The sequence below is a fragment of the Thamnophis sirtalis genome, unplaced genomic scaffold (genome assembly GCF_051295495.1).
Source record: "Thamnophis sirtalis isolate CommonGarterSnake01/CBP01778 unplaced genomic scaffold, rThaSir2_p1.2 scaffold_3, whole genome shotgun sequence".
Lineage (NCBI taxonomy): Eukaryota > Metazoa > Chordata > Lepidosauria > Squamata > Natricidae > Thamnophis > Thamnophis sirtalis.
The window spans coordinates 91,668,330-91,687,880 of record NW_028261383.1 but is presented as its reverse complement, the minus strand read 5'-3'; the positions used below and the strand labels follow the sequence as shown (position 1 = coordinate 91,687,880).

General features: G+C 39.8%; 2 protein-coding genes and 1 non-coding gene across 9 annotated transcripts in view; all 3 read left to right on the top strand.

Annotated features, from left to right (window-relative positions):
- The window catches only part of MYOT (myotilin), a 56,760-nt gene extending 51,308 nt beyond the window's left edge, over positions 1 to 5,452 (top strand). For all 6 annotated transcript variants that reach the window (XM_087709506.1, XM_087709505.1, XM_087709507.1 and 3 more), the window contains 4 exons: positions 483 to 690; positions 3,239 to 3,404; positions 4,196 to 4,329; positions 4,909 to 5,452. In XM_087709506.1, the coding sequence (XP_087565632.1) occupies positions 483 to 690; positions 3,239 to 3,404; positions 4,196 to 4,329; positions 4,909 to 5,084 (684 nt within the window). In that variant the 3' untranslated portion in view covers positions 5,085 to 5,452. The remainder of the gene's footprint in view (positions 1 to 482; positions 691 to 3,238; positions 3,405 to 4,195; positions 4,330 to 4,908) is intronic.
- Positions 5,453 to 10,871: 5,419 nt separating this feature from the next.
- PKD2L2 (polycystin 2 like 2, transient receptor potential cation channel) overlaps positions 10,872 to 19,551 on the top strand; it is a 28,051-nt gene continuing 19,371 nt past the window's right edge. For both annotated transcript variants that reach the window (XM_087709503.1, XM_087709504.1), the window contains exons 1-4: positions 10,872 to 10,999; positions 12,423 to 12,679; positions 13,382 to 13,603; positions 14,959 to 15,187. In XM_087709503.1, the coding sequence (XP_087565629.1) occupies positions 10,877 to 10,999; positions 12,423 to 12,679; positions 13,382 to 13,603; positions 14,959 to 15,187 (831 nt within the window). In that variant the 5' untranslated portion in view covers positions 10,872 to 10,876. The remainder of the gene's footprint in view (positions 11,000 to 12,422; positions 12,680 to 13,381; positions 13,604 to 14,958; positions 15,188 to 19,551) is intronic.
- Positions 16,445 to 16,517, top strand: TRNAR-CCU (transfer RNA arginine (anticodon CCU)). The gene has a single exon. It is a non-coding gene; the product is annotated as a tRNA-Arg (tRNA).

Sequence of the window (19,551 nt, the reverse complement as noted above, 5' to 3'; positions counted from 1 at the left end):
AAAAAAGAAACAATTCTGTGTTTTTTCTGCTGCTTTGTCAATTTTTTACTTAAGCACTAGAAGTTCAAATCAGCAAACTTTAAATTTTAAAGAATTTTAAATTTTAAATAATTTCAATTACTTTGCCTAATTTCAGCCATTTGGACTAAAACTTGTCCATTTAACTGTGTACCTTTTTTTTGGTAAGTCATACCCTGCCTACGTGTTAAAGCTGCTTTTATTACCACATTAGTGCAAATGGAAAATAGATGTTTATAACACACAATTTTGGTATGTTGGAGCACCATGATCTTGTCCAATTTCCAAAACACTGTAGTTTGCCATATATACATGATATATGCCATGTCCTAAATAGAAGTGTTTACAACAGTGTAGAATTTATTTATTTACTTATAATATAAACAAGAAATGACAGCATGCTTCCATGTAGATTTGCCCTTGGACATTAAACTTTCCCTCAATTCCTCTCTTTCCCCTTGTAGGTCAGTGGGCTACCAACCCCAGATGTGGCATGGTACCTAAATGGAAGACTTGTCCACCCAGATGATTTTCATAAAATGATAGTATCAGAAAAAGGCTTCCACTCATTCATTTTCGAAGTAGTTCGGGTCTATGATGCAGGAACATGGGAGTGTGTGGCTTATAACCGTGCTGGAGAAGCTTCCTTTTCATTGAAAGTAGATGTTATTGGTATGAGAAGGCTTTGTATGCTTGGAAATGGTTTTTCCTTTCAACAGATGTAATATATCATTATATACTGTATAGATTATTATTATTATTATTGTAGACAACTGTGAAACTATAGCTTCTGGTTCTTTAGATGGAGTTGGCGTGGGGATCTTCCCAACCTATCAGTGTAGTGTATGTGCAATGCAGCCTTTTGTTAATTGGCAGATGGAATTTTTGTCAATGTGTAGATTTTCTAAGCGCCATCCAAGATTTTTTTGGAAAGCGTGCCAATAACCATACTGTTGTTGCTACTGTTTTTTTTTCCTTTCCATTATATCTTTCAATTACATTTGTCCTTGTTTAGCTACTACAATTGATTTTATTGTCAATAATTTTATCAAGGATTATATTAAGCAAATATGTTATAGTAAAAGTATAATATAGTACAGCAATACATTATTTCTATTTTTTATGACAAAAAATTCAGAGGGGAAACATAATAAAGTTGCTCTTTCATCCCAAGCAAGTATAATCAACCTTAACTACTTATCACTGTCTCTTAAAACACAACCAAACACTTAATTCATTTTATACCTGGTCCCATTTACTATAAGCCCACCTCTAAATCTTCATTTCTCCCTATTAATCAGCAATAAGGGTCATCAGAAATAACAAAGTATTTATTTCTCCATTTTCATTTAAACAAATAGCCCTTAGTCCTGTTCTTCAAATAGTCAAAGTCCTGTCCCGAATAAAATAAAAGTAATTGAACATTACCAAAGGTAACCATTATCCAATCCCATTTTTTAAAAAAAAATTAGACCTCACCAGAAATAATAACCCATTATTTATATTATCTAAAATAACAAGAGATGTAAACACAAATAACTAATCATCCAATCCTCATCAAACCACTAGGCACCACCAAACATAGCAATCCCTTATTTAACCATGATCACATAACCCAATTTTGTAGTTTTTCTTTCAGGATTGTTCAGTCCCAGAAAGAAAATTATAATATTTGTTTTCTCAGTCTCTTTGTCTCTGCTCTCAAAATTTTTGTCATCTTTGTCAGAGGTAATCAAGTATAGTACTTCCAATAAATCTTGAGTAATACTATATAAGAAAATAATTTACAACACTCTTGATTTATTACTTGAAAAAAAATTGTTTGTTTTTAAATCATCATCCAGTTCCATTAGATTAAATTTTCATTTCTTGTGGGTTGTAATTTTTGAATCCACCTTAAAGTCTATTTTAGTTTTCTTTCACTAGGGCTTGTTTCTCTTCAATAACACCTTTTTAAATAACTCCAAAACCCTTTGCACCCAAAATTTCTTATAAGCTAGCCATCTGATGCCCTCTAGTGAACAATTTTCAAAGTAATCTTTATCAACTCAAAATATAAAGAGAATTTTCTCACAAGAGAGGATCTTTTCAATTAACTTCAGTCTTTATTTCAAATCCATCTGACCCCTTAATCTATTTAAAACTTTATGAGATCAATGCTACACTCACCCTTTTGCGGTATATTCCAAGAAATTCTTACAAAACTTTAAACAAGAAACTTTATTTCTTTTTACACTGATTGAAGAACTTACACAGCAAACTTGTGGTTTCAAAGTTTTTTCAATATAACTAAAAAGAATAATACTGCAGTGTGATTAAAAAGTCAAGATTTGGTTGAGCCTTGAGTACATGGAAAGACAGTTAGCTCTGAGCTTGGTAGAATCCCAATCCCGCAACTCCCAGCTGATTGTGAGACCACAAAAGCATCAATTTCTGCTGTCTACTCACAAAAAACCAGTTGTCGAGTACATAATGTGTGAGTAATCTCAAGATCTCTCCTCAGTCCAGAGATGATTTTCAGCAATCCAGGTCCAGCGTCCAATTGCCTTTATGGCCATAATGTCTGTTGCAATCTATAGAACGTCAGTTCACCATTCCGCACCAGAAGTGTCTCATTTAGCTCTTGCTTAATGAAATCACAAGCGTATTTGATCTTAATTCTGCTTTCTTTTGCTTTACATATCTACGAAGTTCATAGGTGCAAGGAGTAGTCATAAAATTACTTTATCATAGTTGTGACTGAAAACGGTCATTAAACAAGGACTACCTATCTGATCAAATATAGAGAAGTGAGGGCTATATGAGGCATAAGTTCTAAAGGTGGAGAATCTAGCCCTCGTGATGTTGCTTCATCATCTATTTCAACTGGTTCTGCTAAAAATGGAAGATTTGCAATGTCTGAAAGATTCTCTATTCCTGCTCTATTCTTAGTGATGATGTAAGCATCATTGCAATGCATGTTGGATCCATAGCCAACATTGACATAAATCTGATACGCAGTGTAGATTCTCCTGAGATAACTTGGAACTGAGGCTACCATACGCAGTGAGCCATTTATTCAACTTTATTCATTTTTAACCATGTCAATGTCAGTTAACTTACTGGTTGGCTTGTTTTTTTACTGTTCGCTTTTACTATTTTATGAATATGTGTGGTTTGTTTTCAGTTTTGTTTCTTAAAACAGTCTGACTCCTTATGTTTCTTTATTAAAAATCTCTAGCAAGAGAACACCGGAAAGCACCAGTCTTCATCTCTAAAGCACAAAGCACAAAAGTTTATGAGGGGGATTCAGCTAGACTTGAGTGCCTAGTGTCTGCTATCCCCCCACCACAAATATACTGGAAAAGAAATAACGAAATGGTTCAGTTCAACACAGACAGAATCAGGTAAGGACACTTCTGCCGGATTTGCATTTTTGCTGATTAGAAGTAAAGACAGATTCCCTGTGGCAGAGTCTAGTTAAAGGACTACAGATGTTATTGCCTCCTGCGATTCATTAGAGGAAAACTTATAAGCGCCTTTTCCACTGCTTTGTACTGCCTTATCACCCGGCACTCTATAGTCAACATGTAAGAGTCTGATCTTGCTTTTCTTCCAAGAGTGATTCGGTGTTTAGAAAGCATAGCTTATTAAAATTAAGACCTTTTAAAATGAAAATTAGAAGTAAGTTCCTCTATTTTATTGTTTTTTAAAAGTGTAACGGTCCAGTCATTTGGAGTCAGCCTGTAAATTTAATAAAATAAATTGTCTGTTAGCTCCTTCCTGTCTATTTCATTATGGGGAGTGGCAACAGCAGTGATAATAATAGAATTTTGCTACTGGCTGATTTATCTTGCAAAAAGATATGGGGAAGCATATCTAAGTTGTGCACAGTGAAGACAGAGAAGAGGGATTTGTTCAGAGAGCTGCGTGGAGATTGTGCAATTGCAGAATACTGGAAATTGTTGAATTTGGGATGAAGAAGATAGATCTGCAACATGAGGTCTGATTTATCTGATAGGACACTAGAGAGCAGTGTCCTTGGGCTGCAATCAGTGATAAAAAAAAACATGTATTGGGCAATGAAACATTCAAAAATGTTTAACAAGAATGTGATACACGTATTAAAAGCTAATTAAGAGCAATAGTTTTTAGTCAGGTCCGGCTAAGGTAATTTTGTTTTTCCTTCATTTTGTAGCATGTTTCATGATGCTTCTGGCAAGGTTTGCTTGCTGATCCATGATGTAACTAAAAAAGATGCTGGTTGGTACACAGTATCTGCGGTCAATGAGGCAGGAGTGGCAACGTGTCATGCCAGATTGGATGTGGCTAGTAAGTATATTTTCTCTGCTGAGTGAATGTACTCTTCTTTATACCTAGGTTGATCCTTAGCAAATGCATCCCTTCAGCTATATATTCCTTGGTTAAATTACCTGCAAGTCTGCAAATCATCTACTTTGGACTATCTTGGGTGGGTTAGAAGAATAAAGGTGATATAGTAAAATTGGGTAAGACCATGGCATACTATATTTCCATGTCGGAAACACCAAAACACTTCCATGTTGAAAGGATTGCCCGAGGGATGCTCCTTTCATGTCCGTGTTAATGAGCCCACCAAAGTGATACCTATTTTTGTACTTAGATTTGCATATTTTCAAGCTGCTAGATTAGCAGGAGCTGGAGCAAATGACGGGGGCTCACCCTGTCACACACCAGTACTCATGCTTCGAACGCAGGTTTGCAAATTGTCAACCCAGGGTTCCTAACCACGTGAGCCACTGCGCTCCTAACACCATGGTAAAACTCATTCGAACTGTGTGTATTAACATACGATAATAATGCTGTAGTCTCTTGTATTTCCTTCCCCTTTGCAAGTCAATTTGAACGGTCTCTCTTCATTTTGTTTTTCAGCACACACGTACAAACCACTTCCAAATCCAAAGCCGCTGAAGGTTCGACCAACTTTTAGCAAGTATTTGGCACTTAATGGGAAAGGTGTGAATGTGAAGCAGGCTTTTTTCCCTGATGAAGGAGAATATCAGCGTATGGCAGCACAGTCCGGACTTTTTGAGAGCGACGAACTTTAATAACAGAAAGAAAGAAAATATGTTTTGCCCCTGCAACAGACTAAGGAAACAGTGCACATAGATTCAATTAAATGGCAATAGCACTGCTTAGCAAACATGCTTAATATATTTTTATTTATGACTTAACTCCTGCTATTCCTGCTGCTTTGAATTTGATCAATTTCTACTAATGCGTGTGCTGTTGCAGAAGGAAATAGCAAATGTTTGTACTTTTGAGTTTAAAGGCCAAGAAACTGGGCCTAGTTCAAGCCAGAAAGTTTGAGTGCATCTAGTTTCAGTCACAAGGTTTTTATTTTTACTGCTTCATTAATATCACTTCCAATGTAAACATTTCTGCTGATTGATTAATAAATATAAATTTGGGTGTTTTTAATGAAAGTTTTATGTTCCCAGAAAATACTGAAGTTTTAAATAGAATATTTGCAATCGGTTTCATTTGGATTACAGATATAATGAATACTTAATGAAGATCCTTTAAAAAATGATTAGGTTTGGGTTACCCTAATATTTTTTTAATCCACGTTGTCTTTGAATAATTATAAAATGAAGAAGGTTCCTCTTTTAAAAGTACTCCTTACTTCCATGATGCAAATTAGAATTTTATCATGATCCCAGAAGGTCTTAAAAATCTTAACAATTCTGTAGTAGCTTTATGGTCAAAACTGTGTGTGTGTTTTAAATTAAGATCTAATTTTTCCTAGAGACAATTTCTTCTACTTATTGGGGGTTTCATGAATTGGGCTTCCTCAGAGTTTCTCTGTGCACAAAGTGCTTTCATTCTGCTCAGAAGAATAAAATAACCAATGATGCATCTTAAGGCGGCACAGCAAACAAAGGGCTCTTGGGGAAATTCTTTTAATAGGAATGCTAAAAATTCCACTTAAATGTTTAATTTGGGGGTCAAGAGGTTCTTACTGTAATTGGAGAGCTTTCAGCTAGAGCTCCTTTTATCTGTAGTGGATTCTTATGCCAAGTCATAACATTTACAAGAAATGTTGAAATCTCTGTTAATGAAGAGGGACAGCAAGGGTGAAATTGTTCCTTACATTTTGGTCCTGTAGAAAAAAAAACCCAGCGAAAAGCACTGAACAAATTTAAAAAAACTAGATTGTGACAGTAATTCCAAAGGAATAATGTGAAGAAACCTAAAAAGACATTTAAGGGGAGGGAAACTTGTTATTGATCATGCATGTATATCACCTAATCTAGATGATTGGAATAAGGAACAAGAGCCACATTACAAAACGGCAAACTCTTGTAAAAATGTTGAGCTGAAAAATCAGGCAGCTAATATACATGATAGCCAAGAGTTCATATCCTCACCTGCCATCTCCTGCTGCAGTCCACCTTATGGCAGGTAACCCTTAACTCAGGAAATAAAGCTACAACTGCTTTTCTAATGAAAAAAGATCCTCCCCCCTTTTTCACAAGCTCAGCACTTCAAGTGAGTGTTGATAACTAGATACGTTTTCTGGTTTACCCCATCAATTACAGAAAGGTCGAAATATTTTTAAATGCAAATGCTATGCTGCAGAAAAATGGAAAGAACGCTATATCTGCGGCAAGAAAAATTGTTCAGCTATAAAACTCGCTGGCTGTATAGTACAGTTCTGTATTCTGGCGACCCACAGCTATTGGTATAATTATGATTTCTTACTCCATTAACCTAATTTGTATTTTGCGCAACGACGCGGAGAAAGCCTCAAACTAAACACAGCCACTAAAGCAGCGGCATGATCTCTGTTTAAAAAGCTAAACCGATAGAGATGGGCCGAGAAAGAAGAAAGACGACTCGAACCGAACTCCTACAAGATGTTTTGCAGAACGAGTTTCTATTTTTGCAGAACTCTCAAACTTCTTGGCCCGCTAAAAGTTCTTGGAGGTGCAAAGATGCGTTTCCGCGTTGCGCGCAAGAGAAGGCGAGGGCGACTTTCGCGCAAGAAGCATCCGTGCCCCGCCCTTCGCCCAGATAGAGTGGCGGTGTGTTCGTTATTCCGAGGCGGAGGGAAGAGAGGAGCGGCGGCGTTGGCGGCGCAGCCCTTCTTGCCAGCCCGGCCATGGCTCTGAGCCAGGCAGGATCCACCATGGATCAACGAAGCAGCTTAGGTGGGTCGGGTTCCCGGGAGGGGAGCGCCTGGGGCGGGAATCGGCCCGGCCAATCCTGGCTAGGGTGCGTCCCCCTTGCTTGGGCTTTGCTCCGTCGTAGAGAGCGGCTGTCCTGCCTCGGGCTTTCCCCGCGGGCTTCACCTGTGCCTTGGGCACCCGGAGGAAGAAATCGTCGAAGGGGGGGGGGGTTCACCCTAGTTATAATAACAAATACAGGTGTTCGTTTCGAGAACTCAGACAGGGGACGTTAGAAGTGAACCGATGGATGTTCGAATAGCCGTGCCGATGACCACGATGGGTCTTTAATTTTCCGAAAAAGAATGATTGTTCTCCTCGTTAAACTCTGTAGTTTAGTTGTTGTTGTTGTTGCTACTGCTGAACAGGTGGAATAACTGAAGAACCTGTGGCGCTTACACAAGCTTCTCAGGAAAGACCCTGGTGTTTTGGGGTTTCCTGATCCTGAAGATTTTCAAATGAAAATGCCGTTTTCCACTATAAGTACAATGACCAAGACATACCTTTGATTACTCTCCACAGTTGTACAAGCAGTCAACACCAAATCACATTTCAGCTTACTAAATTGTGTGAACCCTCTTGTGGGAATAAGTTTATGGTTTAGTGTGACATGGGAATCCAGAATATATGCATGTTGTGCAAACACAACTTTGCTCTGCATGAAACCTAGTTCTAAGTTGTTGAACAACCATGTCAGCCATACATCACACTTTCCTTCCTTATGCTATGTTGAATAAACAGTTGGCTGCATTCACATACCAATTATATACATAGATACTTGAGAGACCGCCTGCTGCCAATTACCTCCACCCGACCGATTAGATCCCACAGATTAGGCCTCCTCTGAATTCCATCCGCCGGCCACCCGGAGGAGAGCCTTCTCTGTGGCTGCTCCGACCCTCTGGAACGAACTCCCCGTGGAGATTCGAACCCTCACCACCCTCCAGGCCTTCCACAAAGCCCTTAAAACCTGGCTGTTACGACAGGCCTGGGGCTAAAGAACCGTTGCCCCCGTCTCGAATGGTATGACTGCTGTGTGTTTTAAACCATGTATTGTTTTGTGTCGTTTTTTAATTTTGTCTATATCCCCCCCTTCCCTGGTTGAGTTGTGAGCCGCCCTGAGTCCCCTTCGGGGGGGGGGGGGAAAAGGGCGGCATATAAATAAAATCATTCCAACAACAACAACAGATGAAAAGTTGGCAACCTGAAGCTAAACCATTTTTTATAGCCTGGTTCCTCCCTTCTGCACCTCCGACAACTGCTCTTAAAAAGTGTTGGCATAGTTTTCTGCTATTTTGTAGTAGGATGCACTCAAAATCCATAAAATGAACTTAATTTAGGGGATAAAAACACTGATTCTACCTCCCAAATGAATTAGTATAAACAGAAAATGTTCTTCATTTAATTCCTTTCTCTAAAACCAAAAGAATGTTAAACACAACCTCTCCAGCCACCCAAATATGCCATAAACCATGAGTTACAAATCAGTGGCTTGGATTCACAGTTTATAGCCAAAGTAAACAAACCACCGAAGCCACAAAATTAGGGAAGTGGCCCTACTCTGTAGGTGAACTGGGCAGCTTCTTTGGAGAGAAAGTTGGATGTGGATTTCAAAGCCATAGAATATAAAACAGTATGTGGAGAGTCTGGAATAAGAGGATCAATTTGTGGGTTGGGGAGGGGCAGAGAAGAGAGGAAGCAAAGGACATCCTCAGAGCTCAGCAGCATCAATGTACAAATCTGAAACTCAGATACATGATATGATGTATGCGTCATTGCAATTGGCTGCCCAGGCAGTGGCATTTCATTTGCTAAGGATTGTGGGATTACGGCCCACTGCCCAAGTTGCCTATATAAGTGATGGGAAATGGAGTGTGTCAGTCTTCTGGACTATGCTAATCGTTCTGCTTCTCAGAGTGGTGGCTTTCATGCTTTGTGAAAAAAATGCAGTGTTGTTTTCAACAATATTTTTGCTTCCAAAACAGACCAGTATCGAAGATTTAAGTTCCAATGATTATACTTTCTTCACTTAAAAAAACAATCAACATTAATGATTGTCAGTACTGAATTTCATAAAATGTAAGACGTCTAATTTAGTTTAGCGAAGTCAGAAACTGGTAATACATGTGGAATCACAGCTACTTCTGGGTTTGTAATTTTATTTTTGTAATTTTGGGTTTTCTTTTGTTTGTTTGGGCCTGGGCAATTCTGAGCTTTCTTCCTTTTTTTATTTCTTTCTGAACATGACACATTAGCAGGCAATGTGAAGCCTCGACTGACTCATAGCAGAGAGCTTGAAATGAAGACGACTCTCCAAGAACTATTGATCTACATAATTTTTCTAACTGATCTATGTATATGTAAGTCCAGAAAAGGGAATGGATTATTTCCTACAAAAATTGTGTAATGAATTAATTATGTATTTCTCAAGCTGTTATAAAAAATTATTATTATTATAAGATATATATACAGATAGTCCTCTATTTAGATTCACAATTGAGTCCAAAATTTTTGTTGCTGAATGAGACATTTGCTAAGTGAGCTTTGCCCCATTTAACGATCTCTCTTGCCACAGTTGTTAAATGAATCACTGCATAGAAGGGACCTTGGAGGTCTTTTAATCCAACCCCTGCTTGAGCAGGTGACCCTATGCCGTTTCAGATAAATAATTGTCCAGTTTCTTTGAAAGCCTCCAGTGATGGAGCACCCACAACTTCTGAAGGCAAGTTGTTCCATTGGCTGATTGTTCTCACCTTTAGGAAATTTCTTCTTAGTTTTAGGTTGTTTCTCACCTTGGTTACTTTCCATCCATTGTCACCCATCCTGGCTTTCATATGAAATATGAAATGAATATGAATACATAATAATGTGAATCGAATCAGCTACAGACCTTGGTTATACCACTCACTTGTATTTTTCTTGATTTGTTCAAACTATAGTGGGGAGAAGTAAAACTGGATTCCTTCACTAGGATTCTGATTTTTGTTAATGTCATAATGTAGCTGTGGGTGTGTATGCACATGTGACAGTTTAAAAAGGCAGCTTTAAATGCAATTTGATAATGCACTTACACAGACTGCTGATTCCTGGAAAAACTGGATTTATAACTGTACAGTATTCAACAAAAAATTCAGGAGTTTATAATTGTTAAACCGTTTTCCTATTTTGATAGGATAGATGGATGGATGGATAGATGACAAATAGGTAACACACAGATAACACAGTTTTTGAAGTAGAATGTGTGCATGTAAATCAGTCAAGAAGCAATCTTACAGGAAATTTCAATGCAATGGATGAAAAAAGTTCAGAAAGACAAGGGGAATGTCATCAAAGGACATCAGCTGAACCTTACCATATAATCATGGAAAACAAGTCGAGAAGCTTGGGAGAAAGCATTTGCTCCTCCAAAAGATGTAAAAGATATAGAAATTTTTAAGGAGGAAGGAGGAAGCATACCTTGTAAACTATTTCTACATAATAATCAAAGATCTTGGATATAGAGCATGATTGCCTTTTTTCCCCTTCTGATATTTGCTGTGGCCCATTAGAAGTTCAGAAATCACATTTTGGGGGGGTTTCCCATGAATAAACAGGACAAGAGTGTTACCGCCCTGCTGTTTCATTTCCTCAGGTCAGATTTCTGCCTATTTTTCTCTGCAGTGACATTTGGGATGGTTAGCACAGATATGTATTACCTAAACAGAGTAATGGCCAATCTCTTCTTGGAAACGCCCCTCTCAGAGAAAGATAAGACAATCTTCAAAACGATGGGCAGCATCACCGACTTTTGGGAGGTAACGTTTCCTTTCCATCTTTGCTCTTTCAAAAACATTGGTTTCTTGGACGACTACCATACCATAGCTTTCTTTGATTTGGCCATTGTTATGAGGACTGGCTCCAGTTCATTGGGTATTTCAGAAGCCTTTGCTCAAAATCCTCCTGTTTGGTCCATTGGGGGGGTCTTGCTTTCTCTGATCAATTCCAGTCCCAAAAGAGGGACAGGAGTAACCAAGTATATCCAGAATTGTCTAAAGCTAATCATGAATAATTTGGTTATCTGCAAGACTGAGACTTAGTAAATTTTGTTATATCTGTCCAAAACCAATAAGCCATCCTATAGTTTAGGGCAGTGTGTAAACCCAACTAGACTTGGGCTGGTTTTTGGATTGTTCAATCTATTGCAGTTAAATTCTGGCTTAGTTTAGGAGTAGGCAATTGACAGTCTGCATGCAGTCTTTGGAGACCTCTAGACTGCAGGTCCCAGAATCCTCAACCAGTTGCCCTTCTGTAGCAATCCTGCTAAATTTAGAAGCCCAGGCTCTTGTTTTTCAGCCTCTCTCTGCACATCGGATTGCCTTGCACTGAGTTTCTAGTCAGTATTGGCAACACTGGTTGGCAGTGGCTCTTCAGGATTGTAACAGGAAATCTTCCCCTTCAGACTAGAGATTTAAAAGATTGATGACCGGATATTCAACATGCAAAGGATGCTGTATAGTAGGCCAAAGGGCTGTGGAAACAATCTTCATACAAAAAGGCAGGAGGGGATCATGTTCACAGAAAATTGATTATGAACAAGATTTTTTTAAAGTTTAGACTACCGTATTTTTCGGACTATAAGACGCACCAGTGTATAAGATGCACCAAGATTTTGAAGAAGTAAGTAAAACAAAAAAGTTTTTGTCCTCCCCAGCTCCCAGGAACACTCTGCAGGCTTTAGCACAGCTGGAGGAAGGCAAAAATGCCTCAGTTTTGGTGAAAAACGACCCGTTTTTTGCAAAAATGGGATTTGGGAGGCCAAAAATGGCTGCATTTGGTGTATAAGACGCACCAACATTCCATGGTCTTTTTGCGGGGTGGGGGGGAAGGTGCGTCTTAGAAAAATACAGTATGTGCAGATTTAGTTGAAATAAGCCCGAAGGGCTTGCTTCTGAACAGATGTGTATAGGTCTTGCCTGGAAATAAAATTCAAAATACTATTCAAAATAATACTCTGTATGTCTAAATGTCATCAAGTGATGTGACAGTTGATTTTGTTACGTTTTCTTTGGAAAGAGAGATGTAAAACCAAAGAAGATAAATACACTTTTCCCCACGGCGTGGATGATTTCCCATTCTGCCCATGAGCATTCAGATATGTTAAACTCCTTGTAAATGATTTTCAAAGGATGGGTTTGTTCTACGAAAAAGCAAATGAATAACTTCTTTCATGTAATATAGTTTTTAGAAGGCCCACTTCTGGATGGGCTTTATTGGAACACCTGGTATACTGAAAATTCCACAAGTACCTACAGAAACAGTAGCCATATCTACTATGAGAACTTACTCCTTGGAGTAGCTCAGATCCGGCAATTGAAAGTCCGTAACAACACTTGCTCCGTTTACCCTTCTTTTCGTGCATTTATGAGAGAATGCTACGGGAAGTATAGCTACAACCATGAAGACAGAGAAAGCTTTGGCTTTAAAAATGATACTGCGTAAGTATAAATTGCATCTCAGGTTTGTTTAGTCCCCCCCCCCTCCCGATGCCTTCATTTCACATGTAGGTTAACAAACTCAGGTTGATCGTGGGATTTGAATTCCTCTCAGACAAAATCCCGTTATTTCATTATTTAAATTGTTCAAACTCCAAAACAATGCATGCTTGTGAGCTGATTTAATAACTTCTGCTAAGCTCAAGTCCGAAATTTCTGTTGCTAAGCAAGATAGTTATTGTGAGTTTCCCCCATTTTACAACTTTTCTTACCACAATTGTGAATTAATGCAGTTGTTAAATTAGTAATATGATTGTTAAGTGAATCTGGTTTCCTCATTGACTTTGTTTACTAGAAGGTTGCAAAAGGTGACCATGTGACTCCAGGATACTGCAACCACCATAAATATGAATTGCCAAGTATATGAATTTTGATCATTTGACCATGGAGCAATGGGCTTAAGTTTGAAAAATGGTCATAAGTCACTTTTTTCAGTGCTATTGTAACATCGAATGGTCACTAAATTAATTTTTGTAAGTTGAGGACTGCCTGTACTTTGGTCCTGAGTGTGTCTTGCTCCTTACCTGCATCTGTATGGGGAGAAGGACTTCCATTTGCACCAATGACAAATGCTTTACTATTTACAGTTGGAAAGCTGTGAAATTTAACTGTAAAAGATTAGATTAACACTCTTCTGTCCACCAGGTGGCACTACTACACTTCTGCTACTCTAGCTCCCTGGCATTGGGGCCTTATTGGCCTATATAATACCGGAGGATTTATGTTCATCCTGAGTAAATCAAAGAACCAAAGTTTACATATGGTGACCTTCCTCAAGGAACACAGCTGGATCACCCGAGGAACAAGGGTTGTCTTCATTGATTTTTCAATGTACAATGCTAATGTTAACCTCTTCTGCATAGTCAGGTGAGCTCCTCCAGTCCCTCTGTTTTATGTATGTCCTACTTTTGAGAGTAATTTACTGAAATACCTGCATTGTTGGGGATGACTTGATTGGGTTCCACTTGAAAAGTCCTCATCAAAGCAACATGCTAAGTTGAGACTTTCAAGCAGTTACAGTTTTGACTGGACATAACGATTGTACCCAGATATTTCCTTCAGCCATTTCTTGTAAGACACTCTCCTTCATTCAGGGGTCTTCAGGTCTAGAGCTTCTCCATCTCTTAATTCCCGTTTACATATCGAGCTTCTACTTTCTTCTAGAACATACTCTTCAAAATTGCAGTACACACCTCATTCTTCTGCTTCTTCCTGCTTGTTGCATACTGTCAATTCAACACTCAACTTCTTCATTCTGGACTCCTGGCATCACCCCTGCTTTAATTGTTCCTTAGCGCCCCATGCTTCTGTTGAGCTGTCTTCCTTAAGTCGGGAATTCCATGAAGATCACCTTTCTATTATGTTATGCTGTTGTTGTTTTTTTCTTTTTTTACTTGGCTATCTATACAGGGCGGGGCATAACCTTTTCCTAGGGGGTCACAGCAACACTTGTAATAACAACACAAATAATTCATACACCATTCGAAAGCCCATCAAAAACTGAGTTTATTGACATGATTTAATAGTCAGTATGACCACCATTAGCCCTTCGAACAGCATTCAAACGAGGTGGATAAGAACACAACAAATCTTCAAACAGTTCCATTCGATTTGCCAGATTTTCCAGGGCGGGGCATAACCTTTTCCTAGGGGGTCACAGCAAGATCGACAGCAGTTTACAACTTCCGCGACACCTCATTTTAAAGCCCATAAAAAACTGAATTGAATGAGCTATTAAATGTTAAATTTGTTTCGGTTGAAACTTTGAGAATGAATTTGGAAACTGTTGAAAAATCTGGAAAATCGAACGGAACTGTTTGAAGATTTGTTGTGTTCTTATCCACCTCGTTTGAATGCTGTTCGAAGGGCTAATGGTGGTCATACTGACTATTAAATCGTGTCAATAAACTCAGTTTTTGATGGGCTTTCGAATGGTGTATGAATTATTTGTGTTGTTATTACAAGTGTTGCTGTGACCCCCTAGGAAAAGGTTATGCCCCGCCCTGTACACCAAATCATTATCATCAAAATTCATATTACCAAAATTTGTATAATTAAAAATGAACAAATTGCTATAATCATTAGTCATGCAAAGTTGAAATAACAGGAACACCATTATTCTTGGGGTGGATTTTTGTCATATTTTCATTTGGCTTAGGAGGTAGGACATCACCCACCATCTTCCGGATACACAAAAGGCATCTTTTGTTTTCCTTACATAGGCTGACTATGGAGTTTCCTGCAACAGGTGGCATAATCCCTTCTTGGCAGTTCCACTCTGTAAAACTTCTCAGATACGTCACCTATTATGATTATTTTCTAGCCTCCTGCGAAGTCATCTTCTGTCTTTTCATCTTCACATTCCTCATTCAAGAGTTTATAAAAATGCGGAAACTGAAAGGAGATTATTTTAGAAATGCTTGGAATTGGCTGGATATGTTATTGCTCTTGGTAAGTTTCAGCATTTCCATGACATTGATGTAGAAAATGGGTTTTTTTAAACTGATGCCAAGGTGGATAAGAGGAGGGTAGAAATCTGCCTGCCTACCTACCTACCTACCTACCTACCTACCTATTTTATTTATTTATTTATTTATTTATTTATTTATTTATTTATTTATTTATTTATTTATTTATTTATTTAAATTAGTGGTGGTGGTTTAGTGGTTTATTCAACTTGTATGCCGCCCTATTCCCAAAGGGACTCAGGGCGGCTGACAAACCAGAAGGGAGGGGAATAAATACAGAAAAGTAAAACAAAAACAGAACAACAATACAAAACAATTTAAAAGTCACAACAAGCACAACCAATTTGAGTAGGGGTGGAACTCAACAGCCCCAGGCCTGCTGGAACAGCCAGGTCTTAACGGCTTTACGGAAAGCCTGAAGGGTGGCGAGGGTCCGAATCTCCACGGGGAGATCGTTCCAGAGGGCCGGAGCAGCCACAGAGAAGGCCCTCCTCCGAGTGGTCGAAAGCCGGCATTGGCTGGCAGATGGAATTCGGAGGAGGCCTAATCTGTGGGATCTAATGGGTCTATGGGAGGTGATTGGCAGAAGGCGGTCTCTCAAGTACCCAGGTCCAATACCATGTAGGGCTTTATAACTGACGACTAGCACCTTGAAGCGTATCCGGTGACCAATAGGCAGCCAGTGCAGCTCGTAGAGGATAGGTGTAATGTGGGTGTACCGAGGCACACCCACGATCACTCGCGTGGCTGCATTCTGGACAAGCTGAAGTCTCTGAACACTCTTCAAGGGCTGCCCCATGTAGAGCGCAATTTATAAATTTATATTTATAAATTTAAATTTATATTGCCGCCTATTTGCCCACGACGATTCAAGGTGGCTTACAAAGTATAAAACCCCCATTTAAAACAGTAAAAATAATAAAAAGACTCCAATAAATTAATATAATAAAATTAAATTTATTAAAAACCTACCTACCTATCATCTCTCTATCTGCCTTGATTGTCCTTTTTGAGGCATAACATTACATTGGTCCAGTGAAAGGTAAAATCTGAAGTAATGAATCAGAGAAGGTTTGCCATAATGGCCTCCTCTGTTTTGGAACCCTGAAGATCAAAGAAAGAGAAGCATGCAAAGAATTGCACTTTGGTTCACTGAGAATCTCTGAGAGATGAAGTCCCAAAAGCAATGCCTGGAAAACTATTACAGGAAGAGGAACCCTCATCAATTTAAAATCAAATAGCCCCAGTGGCCTAATGGATAAGGCACTGGCCTCCTAAGCCAGGGATTGTGGGTTCGAGTCCCATCTGGGGTAGAAGATTTACTTTTGGTGGAGCTCTGTGGCCTAGAGGTGGAGCTCTTGCCTCACAGTCAGGAGGTTGTGAGTTTGATCCTAGGTAGAGGCAGATGTAGAGTCTCCTGCTTGGGCAGGAGGTTGGACTAGAAGACTTGCAAGGTCTTCCAACTCTTAATTTGTTAAAACCCAAGTTAGAGCCCATTTGTGGGGCTACATTGTGATAAAAGGCAACAAAACACCATTATTTGCCCTCACTTTGTCTACTGACAGTTACTAAGTGGCCTTTTCGGAGCGACTCATTGTGTGGGGGGCTGGATCTTGACTATCTGAGAAATAGTTACACTATTTGACAGACAAAGTCATTCAGATTCATCAGAGACCGGCTCAAGGGAGATCTCCAGAACATAGTCTCATGAGATTATCTAGACTGAGTTCAATTCTCCGATTCCAGAGGAAGTGGACAAAGTTCTCCAGGCAGTCAACTCAACCATCTGTTTGTTCGATCATGGACCCTCCTGGGTTGTTATGGCAGCCAAAAGGTGACAAACAAGCTCTTGGAGAAAACAAGTTGTTTGAACCTGTTGTACTCTGCCTTCAGATCAAGATATTATTATGGAGGCAGTGCTGGTCATGCTGATATTTGTTTGCTACTTTACCTATTTATTTATTATTATTTATTATAAAATTTATATTGCTGCATATTTGCACATGGCAACTCAACAGCTTACAGGGATATAAAAAACATACACCACACACACACACACACACACACAAATAACTAATAAAAGAATATAATCAAATAGCAAATTAATAGAATAATATAATAGCCACCCCACCCCTCACCGTGGCTTGATGAACTTATTGGATCTGGGTACTTGAGAGACCGCCTGCTGCCAATTACCTCCCACAGACCCATCAGATCTCACAGGGTTGGCCGCCTCCGGGTTCCATCTACCAGCCAATGCCATCTGGCTACTACCCGGGGGAGGGCCTTCTCTGTGGCAGCTCCGGCCCTCTGGAATGAACTCCCCGCAGGGATTCGGACCCTCACCTCTCTCCAGGCCTTCCGAAAAGCTGTCAAAACCTGGCTTTGCCGGCAGGCCTGGGAGTGATGAGTTCCCCTCTCGACTTGTATGATTGTGCGACTGTTGCTTATTTTTATTATTTGTATTTCGTTTTTATGTTCCCCTTTTTCCCCTTTTGAATTGTTCGCTGCCCTGAGTCCTCCCAGAGAAGGGCGGCATATAAATAATAAAATTCCATTCCATTCCAACTTTGGTGGGGCATCCATTCTAGTGCAAAGCAGCTTTCAAGTTCACGGCGTCCTTCTGGACTAATTGCAGGGGTTAAGAGTAGGAGGCACTGTGTTGCAATGCTTCACCTCCTTACCCAGTGGTTAATTCAGGAAAAAAAAAGTGCAAAGAAGAGCAACTAAGATGATGAAAGGCCTGAAGAAGAAAACATATGAAGAACAGTTGCAGGATTTGGGTTTGGCTAGTCTAGAGGAAAGAAGGACTAGGCGGTGACATGATAGCGGTATTCCAGCATTTGAGAGGTTGCCGCAAAGAGGAGAGGGTCAACTTACTTTCCAAAGCACCAGACAGCAGGACAAGAGACAATGGGTGGAAACTAATCAAGGAGAGAAGCAATCTGGAATTAAGGAGAAACTTCCTAACAGAACAATTAACTAGTGGAACTGCTTGCTGTCAGTGTTGACACGGGAGGGAGAGAGATCACATTCACGGCCCCTCGCCTACTTCTCTCCTGTTTAACATATGAAACCACTGGGTGAGATCATCCACCAGTTTAGGGTTTGGTATTATCTGCATGGTGATGATATCCATCTTTACATTCCTATCCTGTGCTGTACAAGTGAAGCTTTCGAGGTACATGCCCAGTGTGGAGGCTGTTAGTGTCTGGATGGAGAGGAAAAGACTTTGGCTCACTCCTGACAAGATGGAGCGGCTGTGGCCATTAGGCCCTGCTTGTGTGGTCCACATCCATACACCACTCATGGAGAGAGATTGTTACCAAGTATCCTGGCTGGATGGGCAGATTCAAGTCTAGCAAAGCATTACCTGGTGTGCCCTGGTGCTTTGCTATTTAAGATAATGCTTAGCCTAGAGTTGGGCCTAGAAGCTTTCTGCTAACCAGTGGAGCAATTTTAAAATTGGTATTCTGCCCAGAACAACTATTTAGACACTGGCTCATTCTGTATTAGTTGCAATTTCTATATTGTTTCCATGGCAGCGCCATATAAAATCCATTATAGTAGATCAGCTGATCAGGGATGTATTAGTCATCGGGGCATCTTGATTCAGAGAGAGTTAGAAACTGGAGCACCAAGGAGCCCATGTTCAATCCTGAGCTACATATATTCCCTTCTACCAGTACAATAGGCCTTCTCTCTAGCAGCTCCAAGGTTTTGGAATATTGCCCCTCCCCCTTGGGGGTACATGTGACACCTTACCAGAGGTGGGTTCCTACCAGTTCGCACCAGTTCGGTAGAACCGGTTTGTCAAATCTACCGAACCGGTTAGAAGAGGTTCCACCAGTGGACCCAGAAAGCAGGCCACACCTACAGAAGAGGTTCCAAAAATTTTTGAAACCCACCACTGACACACACACACAGACAGACTCACACACACACAGACTCACAAACAGACAGACTCACACAGAGAGAGAAAGAGAAAGAAAGGAAGAAAGAAAGAAAAAAAGAAAGAAAAAGTGAGAGAGAGATGAAAGAAAAAAAGGAAAAAGGACAGAGAGACAAAAGGAAGGAAAGAGAGAGAGAGAAAGAGAGAACGAACACATGGCTGGCAAGCCACTCCCACCAGGTCACTTAGCCGGCAAGCCACTCCCACCAGGTCACTTAGCCTCCCACAAAGGAGGCCACACCCACAGAGTAGGTTCGAAAATTTTTTGAAACCCACCACTGCACCTTACCCTTCTTATATTTTGAAAACAACGAAAGTCAGTACTACTATGTGTTCTAGAATTCTTCTGGCGCTGACTGATAATGGGTGGACATCAGAGGAATTATTGATTGTGC